This window comes from Pipra filicauda, unplaced genomic scaffold, assembly GCF_003945595.2.
Source record: "Pipra filicauda isolate LSUMZ 115617 unplaced genomic scaffold, ASM394559v2 scaffold35_size7292922_pilon, whole genome shotgun sequence".
NCBI classification, from domain to species: domain Eukaryota; kingdom Metazoa; phylum Chordata; class Aves; order Passeriformes; family Pipridae; genus Pipra; species Pipra filicauda.
This window is the reverse complement of record NW_024104487.1, coordinates 1,323,925-1,342,922: the sequence shown is the minus strand read 5'-3', so window position 1 is coordinate 1,342,922 and position 18,998 is coordinate 1,323,925. Positions and strand designations below refer to the sequence as shown.

At 41.7% G+C, this 18,998-nt stretch overlaps 1 protein-coding gene and 1 long non-coding RNA gene across 3 annotated transcripts in view; one reads left to right on the top strand and one right to left on the bottom strand.

The window, feature by feature from the left end:
* Window positions 1-4,896: 4,896 nt before the first annotated feature.
* Window positions 4,897-11,038, bottom strand: LOC120323866. Its single transcript, XR_005564774.1, has 3 exons — window positions 8,905-11,038; window positions 5,927-6,155; window positions 4,897-5,264 (listed from the first exon to the last, which is right to left on the bottom strand). It is a non-coding gene; the product is annotated as an uncharacterized LOC120323866 (long non-coding RNA).
* A 230-nt stretch (window positions 11,039-11,268) lies between these two features.
* UHRF2 (ubiquitin like with PHD and ring finger domains 2) overlaps window positions 11,269-18,998 on the top strand; it is a 78,093-nt gene continuing 70,363 nt past the window's right edge. Inside the window, exon 1 of one of the 2 annotated variants that reach the window (XM_027709719.2) lies at window positions 11,269-11,824. In XM_027709719.2, coding sequence (XP_027565520.1) covers window positions 11,672-11,824 — 153 coding nt within the window. In that variant the 5' untranslated portion in view covers window positions 11,269-11,671. The remainder of the gene's footprint in view (window positions 11,825-18,998) is intronic. The other variant, XM_027709720.2, reaches the window with a different exon arrangement.

Here is an 18,998-nt window from a genome sequence, read left to right as displayed (position 1 = left end):
TTTGGAGATAACTCAAAAATTCATTCTGACAACAGTAGCTTTACTACCTGTACTAGAACTATAAGTTTGTCTCCCTGATTCTTGTCGTATTCATATATACACACCTTTCCCATGTATTATTGGATATGTATCTTGCTCTAAATGTACTAGTTTAGTGGAAATCCACACTTTTTCCTCATGTTAGAACAGTAAATAAGCAAAATGGTTGAAGCTGTGGTATTGAAGAGTGGCATCGCTTCTGCGTTGGTATAGCCTACAATAACACTTGCAGTTGCATGGTACATTCTAAACCAAAGTTTTGTAAAACATTAAGGTAAAATAAAGGTGGATACAAATTTTATTGTGTACATTTTAAATAAACTACAGACAGAAAAATGACTTAGCCGATACCAGGCAATAGCAAATGGCAAATCCATAATTCTAACTCATGATTCTCAGTCTTACATGCATTCCTTTGGTCTTTTTCTAATGCAGATTTGGAGCTTTGTGGTATGTGTGACATCCACACTCATTCTTACAGCCTAACACTAAGATTCCAACAGATCTTCCATATCCATCAGACCGACGAACTTCAAAGCAAAGCAAATCTATCAACCAGGATTGATTTTGACCATTTACTTTTTTCAAAACTGAGTAGCTTTTTTCAAAACTGAAATAATTTTGTATGGTTTTTATTCTAATGAAACATAACAAGTCACTGACAACAAACTAGAAAGAACTTCAACCTCAATATTTTTTGGAACTTAGTTTTAACAGATGAGGTGATCTGCAATGTTTAGGTATATTTGTACTATATAAATATCAATAAATTTAATGGGTTTTAACTGCAGACACAGACTTTTCAGCATTGTGTTACAAAGTCTCATATGCATGATTCTAATAATTAAAAAAATGCTTAAAATTAGTAACTTCATCTGCCTTTACTGTAATGCAGAAATTAATACGTATAGAAATTCAGATTCCAGAGAACTGGTGATTTTAGCAGAAGATTCATGAATGCATCTAAAATTTGCTATGAAATTAGGAGTTGTCAGTATTCTTATTGTAATCTACTTAGGCAAACACTGTTGAAGTAAACCTGATCCTCTTCTAAATTCAGCCTTTTTTTTTCTTCAGCGAACAGAGAAGAATAATCTATTTGAAACCTTTGTCATAGGTCTTTATTAAGCTGTTTCTTACACTGAACAATATTTTATTCAATTTAATGAGGTTAACATGACTGTGACACATACTCAAGAAACTTATAGAGTTTACCTTTTTTTTTAATTAAAAAGTGGAGATACGTTTTTGAGGCACTAATAACAGATATTTGGAGGAAGAAATGGCAAATAAACCTGTCAGGGAGCAGCAAAGGTTGGTCTCTCTGCAAGAGAAATTGAATTGACCTTAAATAAAAGCAGTCAAGTGCTCAGTGAGGAGAATAGTTTACAGAGGGGGGATGCAGAGAAAGGAGGTTGCAGGCTTCTCATGGCAGTTAGAGCCTGCTGATGTGTTCATGGCCCTCTCACAATTTTCCTTACAGAAACATTAAAAAATAAAATTATTATTAAATAACTAGTTGATTAATGTGCTTTGCCATATTACACGTATTTCAGCAAAAGATTCTGTACTATACTGACAGATTTTAATGGCGATCAGAAGAGAAACATGCCTCAGTGTCTCATACCATACATGGAGGAATAAAAATCCATCTCTAGTATTGTGCTGAGTTCTTCTTAGCTTTTCAATTAAGAGTTGCTCAGTTGCATGTTTTTTTCTGACTTTGTGATTATATCTGACATTATAATTCTTTAATCCATTCTTTCACAAGGAACAAAGTCAAGTTTTTTTACTGAAGATCAATCCCTGATCAAGTTTTGAGGAGTAAGAATGACAGGAAAAAAATCTCCTATGTGCTGGCTTATGTGGAATAAAGATAAATCTTAATTTTCCTTTCAATTAACATTTTCTCCAAGCTTAGAAACCAATGGCAATTTCTCCTTACTCCTTGAACTATAATCTAAAATTTTCTGTGTTGCAGATCTTGTGCTGCTGTAAGCATTAATAGTAATCTTTTTCATTATTTTTTAGTTTACTCTGGTAAGTGAACAAATCATAGATAAATTATCCATAAATCATCTGTAAGAATCTTTTAAAAGAATTTAAAGAAATCTCTAATGAGAACTTGGAAACCTTTTAAATTAATTTAAAATATCACATACTTAACATAAAAACCACAATTTTCTTTTTTTTTTTTATGGATTTTGTATCAACTTTGATTTTTCAACACTACCATTATTTTATTGTCACAGGAATGTTACATGCCTTTACTAACAATCATTCATTTATATATGGCGGAGTTTTCCGCTTTCCTATCTACAGATAAACGAAAAAACAAAACCACCATGAGCTTAGTGCAGTCAAGTGTTCACCCGCAAGTTTCATTTGAAAAATTGAAGATATTCAGTAGAAAAGTGCAACTACGAATATACCTAATCTATCAGCTACCAAAGTCTTCCTTGATTCAGGGAAAATTAGTTCCTTACTATGAACACAAAAAGTAAAGGAATTTGGCATTTAATAGTACAAGCAGGCTTTGGACAAAAGGACAACAACACTTAACATCTTGCAATCAAAAAGGCAGAAAACTCTCTGAAATTAGTTAATTTTATTTTGTCGTGGCTGTATGTCTCACAAGAGCCCACTGGATGGCTCCCTTACCACTGCCAGGGTCTGCATTTCTGTGAGGATTTACTGTATTCCCATGTTGCAACTTCACTAGGTGAGTTCCACTGCCTCAGGAAACTGCTCATAGCAAATGAAAAAGCACATCCACTTCTGATTTGCAGGTTTGCAAGTGCAAGGTGTCCTCCCAAAACATCGAACTTCAGGTTCCTGTACAAAAGAGTGGCTGATAATATGTGAAAGTAAAAGATGGTTGAACAGCTTTATATTACAGCCTTGATGAGAAAAAAAACCAAACAAACAAACACAGAGAGTATCCTATAAAAAAGAAAAAATTTATATTAATTGGGTTAGATTCTTCCATCCTCTTATACACACCACAGAAAGAGACAGACATAATCATCCTAACAAAGGTTTCTAGCCTTTGCACTTGTGGAGTTTGATGTACAGGATTATAGTTATATTAATCTGGGAAGAAGCTTTAGGAATGATGAGTTAGGGTTAATGCTGTCTTATTGGGAGCTGTTGTAAGAGTTAGGGTTAATGTTGTTGTTTTGGCTGACCAGACTCAGTTGACATACAGTCCTACCTGAATCCACAAGAAATTTCTGTGTTTATTTAAACATTATGTCAAGTTTGGAGAAGAATTGGAATTTGAAATTAGATAAGTTGATGAAGTAGGGTTATAGAATTGTTTAAGTTAGAAAAGACCTCTAAGATTATCAAGGCCAACTGTTAACTCAGCACTGCCATGTTCACCACTAAACCATATCCCTAATTGCCGCATCCACATATTTCCTAACATTCAATCTAAACCTTCCCTCGTGCAACTTGATGCTATTTTCTTTCATCCTGTCACTTGTCACCTGGGAGAAGAGACCAACCCACACATGGCTACAATCTCCTTTCAGGTAGTTGTAGAGAGCAATTAGGTAACCCCTGAGCTTCTTTTTCTCCAGGATAAACAACTCCCTCAGCCTCCTCACAGGACTTGTGCTCCAGACTCTTCACCAGCTCCATTGCCCTTCTCTGGACAAGCTCCAGCACCTCAACGTCTTTCTTGTAGTGAGGGGTCCAAAAATGGACACAGAATTTGAGGTGTGGCCTCACCAGTGCCTCAAGTACAGAGGGACAATCACTGCCCTGGTCCTCCTGTCCATGCTATTGCTGATACAGGCCAGGATGCCTGGCCTTCTTGGCCACCTGGGCACACTGCTGGTTCATATGGTGAGATCATGGGACACTTTCATTCCTATTGTATGGCTTCATAGAGAAATGGTAGTATTTTAGGTAGTTAGGCTCCCAGCTATCTGAAGACTTTTAAAGGAAAAGCGGCTTGTCCTCCTGATTAAGCTGTGTTTTAAGGACTGGGTACAACTCTAGGATAAGATTGTGCTCAAACCATTCTGTCTTTTACAGAGAAATAACTGCAAGAGTAAAAGATAATGGTACTGTGGAAAGCACTAAATGGCCCCATAAATGCTATCCTTTGATATCCTCTCGAAAATAGCAGTCTGAGACTTACAGAGGCTGCCATTTCTGAGTCAGAGAAAGAATGAACAACAAGACATAAAGTAGATATACCTCTTTCCATCTACATAACAAAATGTGAGTAGTTTTGACCAGGTTTACTCCTGATTTTCTACTTTGCTTACAAGATGAGTTGTGTGTTCATTCCTAATACCTAAAAACCTGCAGTTGACCAACTGAGCATGAGTAGTGCTACTTGGCATTTCACTTTCTTAAGTCGTTGTTAAGCAATTTAACATTGCTCTGCTTTGTTATAGAAGACTTGTTTTATCATACACATAAAATATTTCTCTATATTAAAACTATAAGCTACAGAGTTACAAATGCTATACTCAACAAAATAGTTTTGCTGCTAAGTTATGCATCTTCTTAGAAAGATGAATGTAAAAAATGCAATATGGTTGGATCTACCCAGAATATCACATGATTTATAAACAAAAACTTGAAAGAAAATGTAATGTCTCATTATTCATTTCAATAATGTAGAATTTGAAACATAATTATAAAACAATAATTCTTGATAAAATAACTGCATTTCCATTAAAAAAATCAATTACTCTTATATGCTGCAGCATATTATATTGGTACCTAAATTGACATGAACAAATCAAACCAAGAAAAAGGTCTCGAATCATACACAGAGCAGAGGTTGTAATCACACAATGTGTTACTTTTCATGGCAAAAATTACTGACATCTGAAATAATTGAGGATGACAACTTTACTAACATAAATTAGCAAGCTTTTAACAGACAAAAGCATATATTGAGATAAATTCTAAAAGTGATTTTGATAGAATCAGCAGAATTATGTCAAGAAACAATGTGAATTCTTTACTTACTTCTGTTAGGGGATTATTAGAATTATGTACTATCCTTGCATTTACTTCTTTTTATCTTTTTCACAGTAGAAATTGTATACAAATATATAAACACAAATATAAAGTAAATTTAAGGCTTATTTTACTTCACTGAGATTTAAATACACCACTCCATGAACAGGTACAATGCACTAAAGAAACAGGCAGCAGGTGCTTCAGGTTGCATGATCCTCAGGGACAGGGACTCTTCACTGTAAATAAGAATAGACTTTTCTTAGTTATAATCAGGGCAAAACACTCAGTGTTCTGTTCCCTTTAACTCTTACCCAGCTTAGGGTAGGCCTTTTCTCATTCCAGCTGTCACAGAGCCCACACTTGTGCTAACAACTTCTGTCTCAACCCTTTTGGCAGAAGAAACATTGCTACACTTATCATCTTTAATGAGACAGAGTTGTTAGCAGTTCTGTTTCTATTATAATCAAATAGAAATATTTATGTTATGAACTCTTACTGTCATAACTTTACTGTCTTTCATAACTCCCCTGACAGAGTCAGCCCTACATATAGGATACCATTCTTATGCACACTTGCTGTGTAATCTGCAACAACTATATTGGATTTGCTTTTGGCCTCTTTGTCAAGTTTAAATTAGGGGTAATGAAGTCAGCCATGCTGGTTTTCTCTCTTCTTTCCATGTTTATGCTGGAATAGTCACAATGACTTTGTGGGAGTTATGGACACGATTCTGCTCAGTTCAGTATACCAACATTTTCAATTTTCTTTTTCTCTTCCTCTTCCCTGGAAGACACATCAGCACATTTGATAATAATGAAACATCCACACAAGTTATCACATTGCCTCCAAGTCATTAAAAGATTGTCTAGAAAAATAATTCTGTAAAAAAATTTCCTACCTTTTCCTTCTTGGCTTGCTGGTGCCCTGCCACAGCTCCTCCTTGAAACTCAAAGGCACACATTTCGCTCTTCTGATGGCTTCTTTGCTTTCTTTGCCTGGTAATTTTCTTCCATTCTTCTACTCCCTCCTCACATGTCCTGCGTGTTTGTCTCTTTGTCAAGCTAATTGCTGGCTCCTACTATCCCCATGACTTCATCCACATCAAGGTCATTACAGTAAGATGTCTCCTGCTGACAAACATAAAATATATAAGGCAATCTCCAGAATTCAGACAGCATTTCAAATACCAGTACACACATTATCTCAAGCAAATAATTATCTTTAGTTACATGCTAAAGCAACCTACCCATGGAAAACTATGAAAATTCCTATACATACAAAGGCCTCGTTCTAATAGTTTCCATTTTTCATCCCGCAATTTTAAACCTTTTACTGTTTTATCTCAAAAAAACCACCCAATTTGCATCATGGTTTGCTTTTGAACATTTCATCATGAAAACCGTCTTAATTTTGAAACAAAATCTTGCTTATCAGTGTGTCATTCTCAATTTATTTAACTTTTATTAATCTCTCACTTTTGCTCTATAGTTTTCCTCTAAGAAAATTAGTATTGTCTTACAAAATATCATGTCAAATTTTCCTTTTCTATGCAACTCTGGTTTTTTGTCACTAATTTCTTGAGTTTGTCTTCAATTAGATCCTTGCACTTTGCTCACTACTCCCATGTTTTACTTTCATACTCTTGATTCCTTTCCTTGCTGTCCTAATTCTAGTAATTCTTCTGCTATTGTCACCCCAGTCCATCATACATACTATACTACTCAGTCAGTTTGTCCTTCAGCATTACCTATCCTACATGCTGGGAAAAAGCATCTGAAAGCCTCCCAAGAACTCAGAGTGGTCTTGGATCAAAACCTGGTAAGCTTGGGGTACCAAGGAGCTGCTGAACCTGCCCATGTCCTCCAGCACACACTGGCACCTACCACGGGTCATGTAACCCACACCACATGCAAGAGGGCAGCAGCTGCTATAGGTGGACAAGGATTACAGGGCACTATATGTGATCACAGCTGTGAAACGAGGAAGCCTATGTGCGACTGTGCACAACTCCAGGAACCCCCCAGAATGTGGGCATGAGCCCCTGTTCCTGAGTGAACTTCTGGGATTGGCCTCTCTGCTGCTGTTCCAGCTGGGTGACTGTGACTGTGCGTGCTGTGTGAGGCCATAATCACATCTGCGATTCAGTTATCTGCGGTTAATAATAACAGTCTAACCAATAACCAGTCTTCTAATAACTCTCGTTTGTGATCTGTTTCTTCCCCTAACTCAGCACCTCATCAGTTATATTTACAACTACTACAAAAAAAAGTCACAAAGTTATGTAGGTGTCATCTGCATCTTGTAAATCTACATTTTAATCAAGCTGCCAAAATCTGAGATGATAAATTTTCTCAGAATTCCCCCCAAAGGCATTGATTATCCCATTTCCTGTTTTCTAGCAAGCCATGTATTGGATACATTAGTCTTTTTACCAGCATTCATTTTTTGCTGGTATGGAGTGAATTTTCTTCATATTAGCTGGTGTGGTGCTATGTTTTTGATTTTGACCAAAACGGTGTTGATAACACAGTGATGTTTTAGCTATTGCTAAACAGTGCTTACACAGGAAAAGGATGTTTTTCACACCGGTTTACAGGTGTTAAATGCACAAAGCTAGCACCCATTTCTGCGCAGACATGAAATAACAAATATCTTGACTCTGTCTTCCACAACGGGTTGAAAGAACCTGTATTTGAGACAATCTCTGGTGACTCAGATGGGACAGCCATAAAAGTTTGCTGCCCTGGTGTAGTGGGTTGGCAGTGGCTAGATGCCAGGTACCCATTAAAGCCACTCTCTCACCGCAACTGCAACTGGACAAAGGAGAGATTAAAAAAAAACAGCTAAGGATTCATGAGTTCAGATAACAGCTGGGAGAGGTCACTTATGGGTTACCTTCACGGGCAAAACAGATTCGAAGTGGGGATAGCACTTAAATTGATTACTAACACAATAAGACTCAGAGAGTGAGAAATAAAACAGTCTTAAAAACGCCTTCCCTCCACCCTTCCTTCCTTCTTTGATCTCCCTCCTCCCCCCCAGCAGTGCAGGGGGACTGGGAACGGGAGTTAAGGTCCATTGTTGTTTCTGCCGCTGCTCAGAGAGAGGAGTCCTTCCCCTGCTCCCGTGGGGTCCCTCCAATGGGAGACAGTCCTTGATGGACCTCTCCAGTGTGAGTCCATCCCTCAGGCAGCAGTTCTTCCCAAACTGCTGTCCCGTGGGTCAGTCCTCTATGGGGTGCAGTCCTTCACGAATGACCTGTACTGATGTGGGTCCCCTACAGGGGCCACAAGTCCTACCTGGGAAAAACCTGCTCTAGCGTGGGCTTCTCTCTCCATGGGCTGCAGGTCCCCAGCAGGACCCTGCTCCATCTTGGGCCTCCCACGGGATCACAGCCTCCTTCATGCATCCACCTGCTCCAGCATGGGCTCCTCCATGGGCTGCAGCCGATGGTCCCCCATGGGCTGCAGGGGCACAGCTGCTCCACCATGGTCTGCACCACGGGCTGCAGGACCTCAGCTCCCGTGCCTGGGGCACCTCCTGCCCCTCCTTCTGCACTGACCTCGGTGTGTGCACTGTTGCTGACATGTTCTCACTCTGCTCTTCCCTGGCTGGAATTCTTTCTGTGCCACAACTTTCTGTTCTTAAATATGTTATCACAGAGGTGTTACCATTACTCCTGATTGGCTTGGCCTTGCCAGCAGCAGGAAGTCCATCTTGGAGCCGGCTGGCATTGGCTCCATGGGACAGGGGAAGCTTCTAGCAGCTTCTAACAGAAGCCACTTCTGTAGCCCCCCTGCTACCAAAACCCAGCCACAGAAACCCACTACACCTGGCAACAGAATCAGGTCAGACAGGACTCCAGCGCACACTGACCAGTTTCACTGAGGACTCCAAAAAATCCTCTCCAGCACTGGGGCATAAGGCAATTCAAAGGCGCAATGCTCCAGAGGTATTTGTGCAAGGGAGATACGGATGAATTCCTGAAGTGGTGAGTATCATATTTCCTTTCTTCCCTGGGAAAAAAAAATTAAGAATTTCTAAAGATGTAGATTTATAGGTATCAGTCTCCACGTAAGTCACAAAAGAATGCTTGGCAGAGGGCCTTAATAGATCAGTGGGACTGGAGCAGTGTAACTGTTGGAAGTTGAGACCTAAGGATAAAGAAATTGGGTAACTTAAATATTATTAAATACAGGATCAAACCATTCCTTCTTGTAGTCCTCCTAATTGTATTCTGAAAAATTGGAATAAGTTTGGGGAAGATCCGATGACTGAAGATAAAATTAAGAGATATTGTAATCAATGGTGGCCACCTTATAAATTGAAGGATGAGGAAGGAAGGATAAGGAAATTGTGCCTTTGCAATCTATTACCTTACAGTTGATGTTGTTTTGTTGCTGACTTGGTAAATGGAATGAGGTTTTTTTCATGTTTGTCCTTTTATGACATTATTTCACAGAGATCCAGATATTCAGAAACTAGTGTAAAATGAGAAGAGATATGCAGGTGTATGTATTGAGAAGAGAAAACAGCAAGGGATTGTATGTTGTGGAGGGAAGAAAACAGAAGATGTGTGAATGTTAGTTCCCTCCTTTTCATGCCATATAACATTGGGACAGGGATCAATAAAGAGGATATGAATCAAAATAAAGAGCATATGGGAGGTGGTGCGGATTTTAGTCCTATTGTGGACCGAACTCAAGGACATTCCCAGCGCTACAGGTGATACAGGCATCTTTCAGTCAAGCAATGGGAGCAGCGGGTCTGCCAATTTTTTATATGTGTCCCTTTTACACTTCAGATTTGTTGAACTGGAAATGATCTGTTGGTTCCTACCATGAAAATCTTGAAGAAAGTTTTTGGAAAATATCATGCTGACTCGTAGCCCTAGTTGAGGGGATATGCAGGGTATACTGAATACCTTTTTACCACAGAAGAAAAGAGCCTAAATCTATGTGCTATTTATGGGTAAGAAGGGTCAATTAGAAGATGTAAAAATTATTATATTGGAGGATTTTTGTCAATGAGTAAAGGTGACCATGGAAAAATAACAAGGCATCCCCAGCAAGCGCCCTAGTTCCAGTAAAACCAGGAAATGAAACAATAGATTTTTCATAGAGGGGTCATACATTCAATAAGAACTATCTGCAAAGGCCTGCTAAGTAAAGTTACAATACTAATTGTTGGGGCAATGGGAAATAGAGTTTTGAGGCCATTCCTACAACTCATGGAGCATACAGTTGGAGATACCGAACTGAATCATTAGTTTCTATATGTGCCAGAATGTCCTCTTACATTATTAGGATGAGATTTATTAATGCAAGTTAAATGCTCAAGTAACTCGATGTGATGCTGAGCAGCGAGAGCTGAGGTAAGAAGGAGGAAATGTGGGGAGTTAGGAGTTATGGTGCTTGTCTTCCTAAGGAAACTTCACACATGTCACAGCTCTGCTTTCCTGGAAATGGCTAAATGCACATCTGTCTGCCAATCTTGAAGTGCTGAGTGAGTTCCTTATTTTGCTTTGCTTATGTGCTTGTGGCTTTACCTATTACACTCTTTTTATTTAGATGGCCATTTTCTTTTACCCTTCTTACTCTGTTCTCCATCCTCCTGTGAGGGAGTGACCAAGCGCCTGTGTGGGACCCAGCTGCCTACCAGGACTTGCCCAGCAACACCCACATAAATTACAGATTTGTCTGGTATAAATTTGCATAGAAAAATACATGAAAGCAAACCGACACGAGATTCGCAGTATAAACGAGGCTTGCCTCTTCTCGTCTCGCCCCCTATTTCCATCTACGTAACGAAACAGCCGCAGCCAGGATGTCTGTATCTTTGGATAGCTGCATCTGGCTGGGACAAGGCTTTATGTCATCGGAAACGCCGGTGCCCGGGTTTCTCTAGCGGACACCTTTGCTCGGGGTTGCCCATGGATGTTCGGCGGCTTTGAGGCCCGGCAGCCCGTGAGCACGGACCCAGCAGCTCCCGCAGCTCCCTCAGGGCCCCGCCAAGGGCACGCCGCCGCCCGCTCCCCCCGCGGGTCGCGCGCCAGCCCCTCCCCCCGCAGGCCTCGCGCTGGCGGGCGGGCGCGCGCGGGACGGCGGGGGCGGGGCCGCGCGCGGCGCGGGGGCCGCGGTGCGGAGCGCGCGCGACGGGTGGAGGCGTGGCGGTGCCGCGCGCCCGCCTCGCGCCCCCCGCCCCCGCCCCGCCGTGTTGTCTCCGCGCGGCCGCGGCCGGCGGCTCTCGCGAGAGCGGCGTTGGCGCCGTGACCTCCATGTGAGCGCGGCGGCGCTCCCGGTAAACACTGCCCGGGCCGGGCCATGGCTCCCGCCGCCTCCCCATAGCTCTGCCCGCCGCCTCCCGCGCCGCCTCGGCGGGATCGGGGAGCGCCGCGGGAGCCGCTCAGCTCCCTTCCCTCTCTCGCGCCCCGCCGAGCGGGGCCGGCGGCTCGGATTGCGGCGGGAGTGTCGCGCCCGTTCAGCGGGGTTTGAAATTCCTGCCCTGCCGAGACGAACAAAGAGCGGGAGAGCTCCCGGATCCCTCCCCTGCAGTCCCACGCCGCCGGCGCTCACCCGCGGAGCGGCCCCCAGCCCCTGCTCCGGGCCCCGCTGCCGTGCCCGTGGCCAGGCGGGCGGGCACCATGTGGATCCAGGTCCGCACGATCGACGGCACCGAGACCCAGACCATCGACGACCTGAGCCGCCTCACCAAGATCGAGTGCCTACGGGAGAAGATCCAGGAGACCTTCCGCGTGAGCCCCGACCGCCAGCGCCTCTTCTACCGGGGCAAGCAGGTGAGGCGGGAGTCGCCATGCCCGGGCGGACCCTCTGCGGTCACCGCTTGTCCCGGATCCGGCTCTGTGCGTCGCGGGGGTCCCCGTCTCTACCCATGTGCTGTCCTGTGGCTCCCGCTTTTGTTTACTCCCGGGCCTGGGAGAGGGGGGGAGCGGGAGCCCCCCCGACAGGCTGCTCCGGGACCCCGCGCCCCCCCTTTCTCGCGGAGGGAGTAAAAACGCGAGGGAGTAAATCCCCCCTCCGGGTGCCAGGGAGGGCCCTTTGTGTGTTTATTTTCCCACCTGAGCGACTGGAGGCTCCTCCCCCGGCCCCCGCCTTCATCCTGCCCAAGTGACAGGGTGGCCGGAGGGATGCGGGGGAAGGAGGGAGCTGCGCCCTCCCGGTGTCCCCCGCCCCGCCGCAGCCTCGGCCGGGCAGGGCGGGAAGCGGGCGGACCGCGAGCGGTTTCCACGGAAAACGCCGCTCCGGGTCCGCACGTGGCGGGGCGGGGAGAGGCGGTGGCGCGGGGTTAATTTCGCGGGCACGAGTCTTGATCCGCGGGTATCCTGGGTTGGTGAGCCCCGGTGTGTCCCGGCCAGGATCGGGGAGGCTGCTGGGGGTCCGGAGAGGCGCTTCGTCTCGAGCGGGGCAGCCCGGTGTAGCAGCGGAGACTGTCTGGAAGCGTTCTGTGAGCTGGTACTTCCGCTGCCCTCCTGTGCTGAATACAGTTTGTTCCGAATAGGTCGCCTCAGGCTGTAACTTTGTTGCTGAAGGGTGTAACCTTTGGAGCTGCGTTACATAAACTAAGTGCTCGGTGCTGGAGTTGTGAAAGTGAGGCTCAGCTATTACCTGGCACGAAAGGCACCGGATGTGTCACTGGGAAAGTGACTCTTGAAATGCATCTTCATAGAGCAGATCAGTGTTGTAGTGTTTGCCTAAGCTGAGTAATACAGGGCAGTGGGATTTCTGCCACAAAAGAGATAAAGCGTGTATCTTTACAAATAAGGGGAAAAAACTTAGGAAATACAAATTTAAATCTTGACCAGGAGGCAAGCATTAGCAGCTGGATGCTAAGGTTAGATTGTGAATCCAATAGCAAATGACTGTATTTTTGCGTTCTACAGGTTGCTGAGGGTGAGGGTGGTGTTGGAGGACAGGTCTGTAAAGAACACTCAGGACAATTGCATGTTTCCCCGATGGGGCCCAATCAAGGAACACCAGTCTTGAAGTTGTGTGATGTGTGCTGGCACATCTCTTTGAGTGCAGAGGTTGGTGTGGAACACGAGGTTTACCCAAGAAGCAGGGAAGACGAGCCTGTAATGAGTTGTACTTTTCTGTGTAGTCTGAAAGTGGCCAGACCAATTAGCGTGAACATATTAGTTAACAGATGTCTCTTGCTTAAGAAAATGCAGTAGTGAAATTTCCTACATGAGCAGCATTTGTGAGTATAGTACTTAGTATATATCCAATTTAGGACACAGCTGGGATTATGTTCAGTGAAGAGTTAGGGAGTTCTTTTTTATAGTTTCACTCCTCATAAATGCCCATTTTTTTGCAATTACCATAATTAATTCTGAAATTTCTTTGTTGGTCATGGGTTGCTTTTCTGTTTCCATGGTGCTTGTAAGTAGAAAAAAGGTCAGAAGGGTTGCTCTTGCACAAGTAAAACTGGATGTTGAGAGACGTGAGCAAAGGAAACTGTAAACAACTTCAAGTCTCTCAGGGCTGCGATAAAATAAATCAAAATAAAAAAGGGCACTTCAATTAAATATGAGGTGAACAGAAAGCAATATATTGAGGTGGAAACTTGAAAAAAACTGGAGATTGCTGCATGTGTTGTAAAAAATATTATCTGAGCCAAAGTCTTTTCTTATTTGGTTAACACTCAACATGGTTAAATCTGTACAGTCTGCTAGTAGAACCGTGAGTTCACTGCTGCATACTGCTTACTGTAGGCTCTCTAGAAGTACTCAGATCTTGCAGGTGGTGGGAAGACTGACTATGTAATGACGTTCTAAAAATAGGAGGAATGTGAGGTTATAAGGATGTAGGAACCTAAGTGAGTCACCATTTATGGGCTGAATTTTGACATCATTGTGCTCTTAGCTTGCAGTAGAGAACAGCTTCAACTAACGTTTTGGGCTGGAACCATTACTTTGCAGTTCTTCATGAGTGCCCATGTCCAGTTAATGTAGTTTATGTGGTATACTGTGATTTGCTGTTGTCTGATCTTCAAACACATATGCAAGAATGTAAGTGGGCAGTACATCACATGCCTGTTCTTAAGGGCTAAAATACCCTAGAACTGCTGGACAAAACTTAGTGTTGTGATTAATGTAGTACTTTGTATTACTGTTGTGGTGTTTGGTTTTTTTCTTTTTTTTTTCTTGTAAAACCCAGAAAAAATGCTACTTTATTGAATAGACTGGTGTCTGTTTTTTAACTTTGACTGCAGTTCACATGTGGAAGTGAAGATTGAGCCAGATGGTATTACAGTATAACACGGTCTGGTCTGTGAGGACATCCTGGACTCTCTGGGATCCACATTTCTGCAGAGCTGAGTAACTGTAGATTGAGGTAGAACTTTCTGAGGAAAGGGAGTAGTAATGTTTGTATAGTTCTTTAGTGTGCTGCAATAACCTAGTCTGCAGTTAGCCACAGAAGTCTGCTGAACATTAAAACCTGCAGTGATGTCTCTTGCTTTCTTTCTTGAAGAAGGTGGACAGTTGTCTGGAAGGATTTTCTTGGAGGGCCACAAATATTTCCTTATGCTTGAATAAAACATATTCTAACCTTGCTCCACCACTGACTATTCATATCTGATGCTTTTTCAATGTTATTTGTTAACTCTGAGTGAAGTGGTAAATTACAATGCATTGTGTGGAGGTTTCTTAGAGAAATTCAGAAAAGCAAGATAAGACAAGCTGACTTCCAGCAGCATATTCTCTCTCCTAACTGGAAAAACCTATGAAGCTGCTCTTGATGAGAATAGAAGTTCTCAGTTTATTCAAGAAAGTGAAGGAGATATCTTGGCATTTTGACCTACCAGACCAGATTTCTATAGAATCAAGTTAGAGTTATTGCAGGATTTCTAGCTTTCAGTTACAATGATGGAAAAATAGAGCAGTAAAAATACATTGAAGTTTAAATTTGAAACTTACCAGGGAGCTTAAGGGGTATTAATACCTACTTATGTTTTGCACAGAACTTAACATGCACCATTTTGTACTTTAGCAATACTGGTTGTTTGTGGAAGGTAAAAACTAATGTCTTGTGTTGGCTTTTTTTCATCACCCCATCCCATCTCACAGGAATTCAAATTCAGTGAAAACTTGTAAATGGCTGTTGTTAAAAAAAAAATAATTTCAAAACCTTTTCCATAGTGCTTACTAGAGTTGGGGAAAAACAGGACATTGGACACCAAAGGTTTCTTTGTCAGTATATGTAAGAGGAAGTGAACTGAAACTGCTTTTGAAGCCATTAATCTTGTTGGTGAGGAAACCACTCCTAACCTGTTTCATGGACGTTGTGGTTTAACCCCAGCTGGAGATGAAAATACCATGCTCAGTCACTGCCCCACCAGCAGGATTGGAGAGAGAATTGGAAGGATAAAAGCTAGAAAACTTGTGGGTTGAGATAAAGACAGTTTAATAGGGAAAGTAAAAGCCATGCACACAAGCAAAGAAAAATAGGGAATTAATTTACAGCTTCCCATGGGCAGACAGATGTTCAGCCATCTTCAGGAGAGCAGGGCCCCATCACATGTAACAGTTGCTTGTGAAGGCAAATGCCATTACTCCAAGCCTCCCCCTTCCTCCTTCTTCCCCCCCAGCTTTATATACTGAGCATGATGTCATTGGTCTGGAATATCCCTTTGGTCAGTTTAGATCACCTCCCCTGGCTGTGTCTCCTCACAATATCCCGTGCACCTCCACCTTCCTTGCCAGTGTGGCAGTATGAAAAGCAGAAAAGGCCTTGGTTCTGTGCAAGCACTGCTCAACAATAACAGAAACATATCTATATTGTCAACCCAAATCCGAAACACAGCCCCACACCAGCCACTGTGAAGAAAGTTAACTCTACTCCAGCCAAAACCAGCACAATGGGAGACTGAAATCAGCAGGTGGAAGTGAGAGTATTGAAGCTGTTTATTTACTTGATATGAAAGTTGCTGCAAATCAGGCCTACTTTAGTAGAAGAAATTTAGCTCTGCTTTTAGGCACAAAAATATGTGGTAGTACGCACCGTGTTACTTAGCCATGCAAGTTTACTGTTAAGTATAGTTTCTCAGACCCATGCTGTAATGCCCAAGTGTTTAAGGTTTTGTTTCTGTAAAATTTAACTGAAACATTAGAGGGGTAGGAGGAGTGGAAGACCTTTATTTTTGCATGAGAGCATCCTTGTGATAAAGTAGCTTCAGTGAGACACAGTTAAAAATCTGGCAATAGGGTGTGCTTTTATTAGACAAGACCTCTTTAGCTTCTGGGGACCTGGGCTGGCACATGAGTAATGAATAGAATATCATGTGAGTTTAAGCTTCCAAGCTTCGAATTTGTAAACTGCATTTTTAAGTGCTTCTTAATATCTACAGCTTGGATGAATTTCCAGAACGATAGAAGAGCTTTACTCCTGGAGTATTTCCCTCAAGAATGGGAGTGCTAAACCTATTCATAGAACAACTGAGTTTCTTAACACGGACTCTTTCCAGCTTTATTTTGTCTGGAAAATTGTAAACATTTTCAGCTGAAGCTGTCCAAACCCCATCTGCTTCAGACAGAAATCTGGGGTGAGAAATCTTCAGCTGGAGCAGTTAAGTTTTGTATTTCAGAGAAATAGTTTGAAGAAGTCTTAAAAGGGAAGTGATTACCATTCTTTGAAGCTGGTAACAAGTTGTTCTGTAGTGTGAGGAGAGTTATCTGGAGTCTTCAGGGCAGATACAATCATATTGCTTACCAAAATTCTTGACACATTCATAGTGTATACTTGGAACTTATATGGCATTAGGTTTAGTAGCCCTATGAGTGAGGTTTTTTATATGATTGCAGAAGTTGTTTACTAAAATCATCTTCCGGTTAAATTTTTAATGTAAAGCTAATAATGCAATTTACCATTCCTTGATATGATTATCTTTGTTATTCAGAGCACCTAAACAAACTGAAGGAAAAGCAGAAGCATGGGTCAAAACAGGATACTTTGTACTGTTTTGCATGTATTACTTAAGTATTAGGAACTTGGAAAAACTTCACATAAACTCTAAGAAATTAGAGCCAACTAGATTTTATGGCCATTATTCACAGAATATGCTGAGTTGGAAGGGACCCACCATGATCATTGAGTCCAGCTCTTAGCCCTTCACAGCACATCCCCAAGAGTCACACCGTGTGCCTGAGTGTCACACATACACATTAGTTAGGATAATTTGGTACATGTACTTTTAAAATTAATATGGAAGTTCTTGGAAAATGAGGTGGATTTTTTTTAAATTAGAAAGGACTCTACAAACCCTTAGATGCAGAACAGACCTGATGCAAGGCCTACACTGACACTACATAAAGAGGATTTTCTGTGATGGAATATGATCAGATGTTGATATCAATAATATTGATAGAAGTTATCAGAGGATTCTCTTTTTAAAAGCTATTAACTGAATCTCTATTCCTATGATTTAACAGTAAAATTATGTAAAAATATGCTTGGTTATTGATTTTTTTGGTTTTGGCTTTGGGGTTTTTTTTTTTTTAGATTTTTCTTGTTGATTATGGAAGCTTGATAATAACCAGTTCTTCATTACAGGTGTCCTTACAAGCTGCAGATAGTCATTTGCTCTCACTGGCACCACTTGCTGAAGTTCAGTTGCCTGTGCTGTAGAAGCCCATACCATCATACAGGAGGTACTTGACCCCTCTCATCTAATCAGCACAGAGATGGATGAGTCTTTCCATGATTCTGAGGATTTCAGTGCAGCTTTATATTTTGACATGCCCTTTTTTTTTTTATGAAAGTATCAGGTAATCCTAAATATCATCCAGAAGACACCATGAACTTTTATTTACCTAATTAGAAGATTCCTGAGAACACAGAAAGAAGAGAAACCTTGCTGTTTTAACTTCAAGCTAAAAATTAATGAGCAGATGTTCCTTTAATGGGATTTAGAGTTGTGTCCAAGAAGAAAATATCATATCTAAATTAAATTTTTTTTCCTGTATCTCACCCAGTAATAAAAGGATAAATAATCTTCAAAACATGAACTGCTTTTTAAAAGGTTTAACGTGGAAGAGGTGCAGACTTGAACCCTGCTTGAGACTGAGAATGGCTGCCTTCACCATGATCTTCTGATAAAGTAAAGAAGTTCTTTTCTTACATCTCTTGACTTTTAGCTCTTTTTTGTTGGCACTAATCTTGTGCACTGGAATCTATTTTGGATTGTGTTTATTCCTGATTAAAAAGTAAAATATGTTGGTACCACCTGTACACTTTGTAAATAATTTTGTAGAAATGGTGTAAAACCCACTTGTTTATTGGAGAATGTGGCCTTAACATGTGGACTTTTGTCCTTAATTTTAGTTACAGAACTTCAGGAAAAGTGTGAATTTCCTCTCGAGAAAGCTGGTCTTGTTGATTGAGTACAAAGATGACTACTATATATTTTGTCGTGGTTTTTGTACTGAGATTGATGTGTAATTACAGGCAGTGTCAGCAACAAGATTCTGTAATTTCTTCCTAGGTTGTGCGGGATTTTATAGCATGCCAGACTTCCTCTTTGTGTGGAGAGTTGAACAAGCACAGCAAATCCACAATGTAGTGTGATCAAACTCTTTGGTTGTAACAAGTTGTAGAAAAGCTTTTCTTAGAACATTATTCCATCCCTAGGAGTTACCTTTGCTGTATGCTTTCTGCTGAGACTGTGGGATTCTCTGTTAGAATATGGTACCTACCTAAAATACAGTTTATTGACAGTAAGTCATTTGATACTACTAAGATTGCCCTTTTTTTAAGTCCAGGGCAGGTTGTTAGCTGTCGTGTAACATGCATAAGTTGGCAAAATGGGGCATATTCTCTGATATGAAGACTAGTTTGTCCTACCGCGTTCATGTGATTTTTGATGGCATCTTGTCTTCAGACGTTCTTGTAGGCTGCTCTGAAATGTGCACTCTTGTGGCAAAAAATCAACAGAAATGAGTCTCATTTGGACTG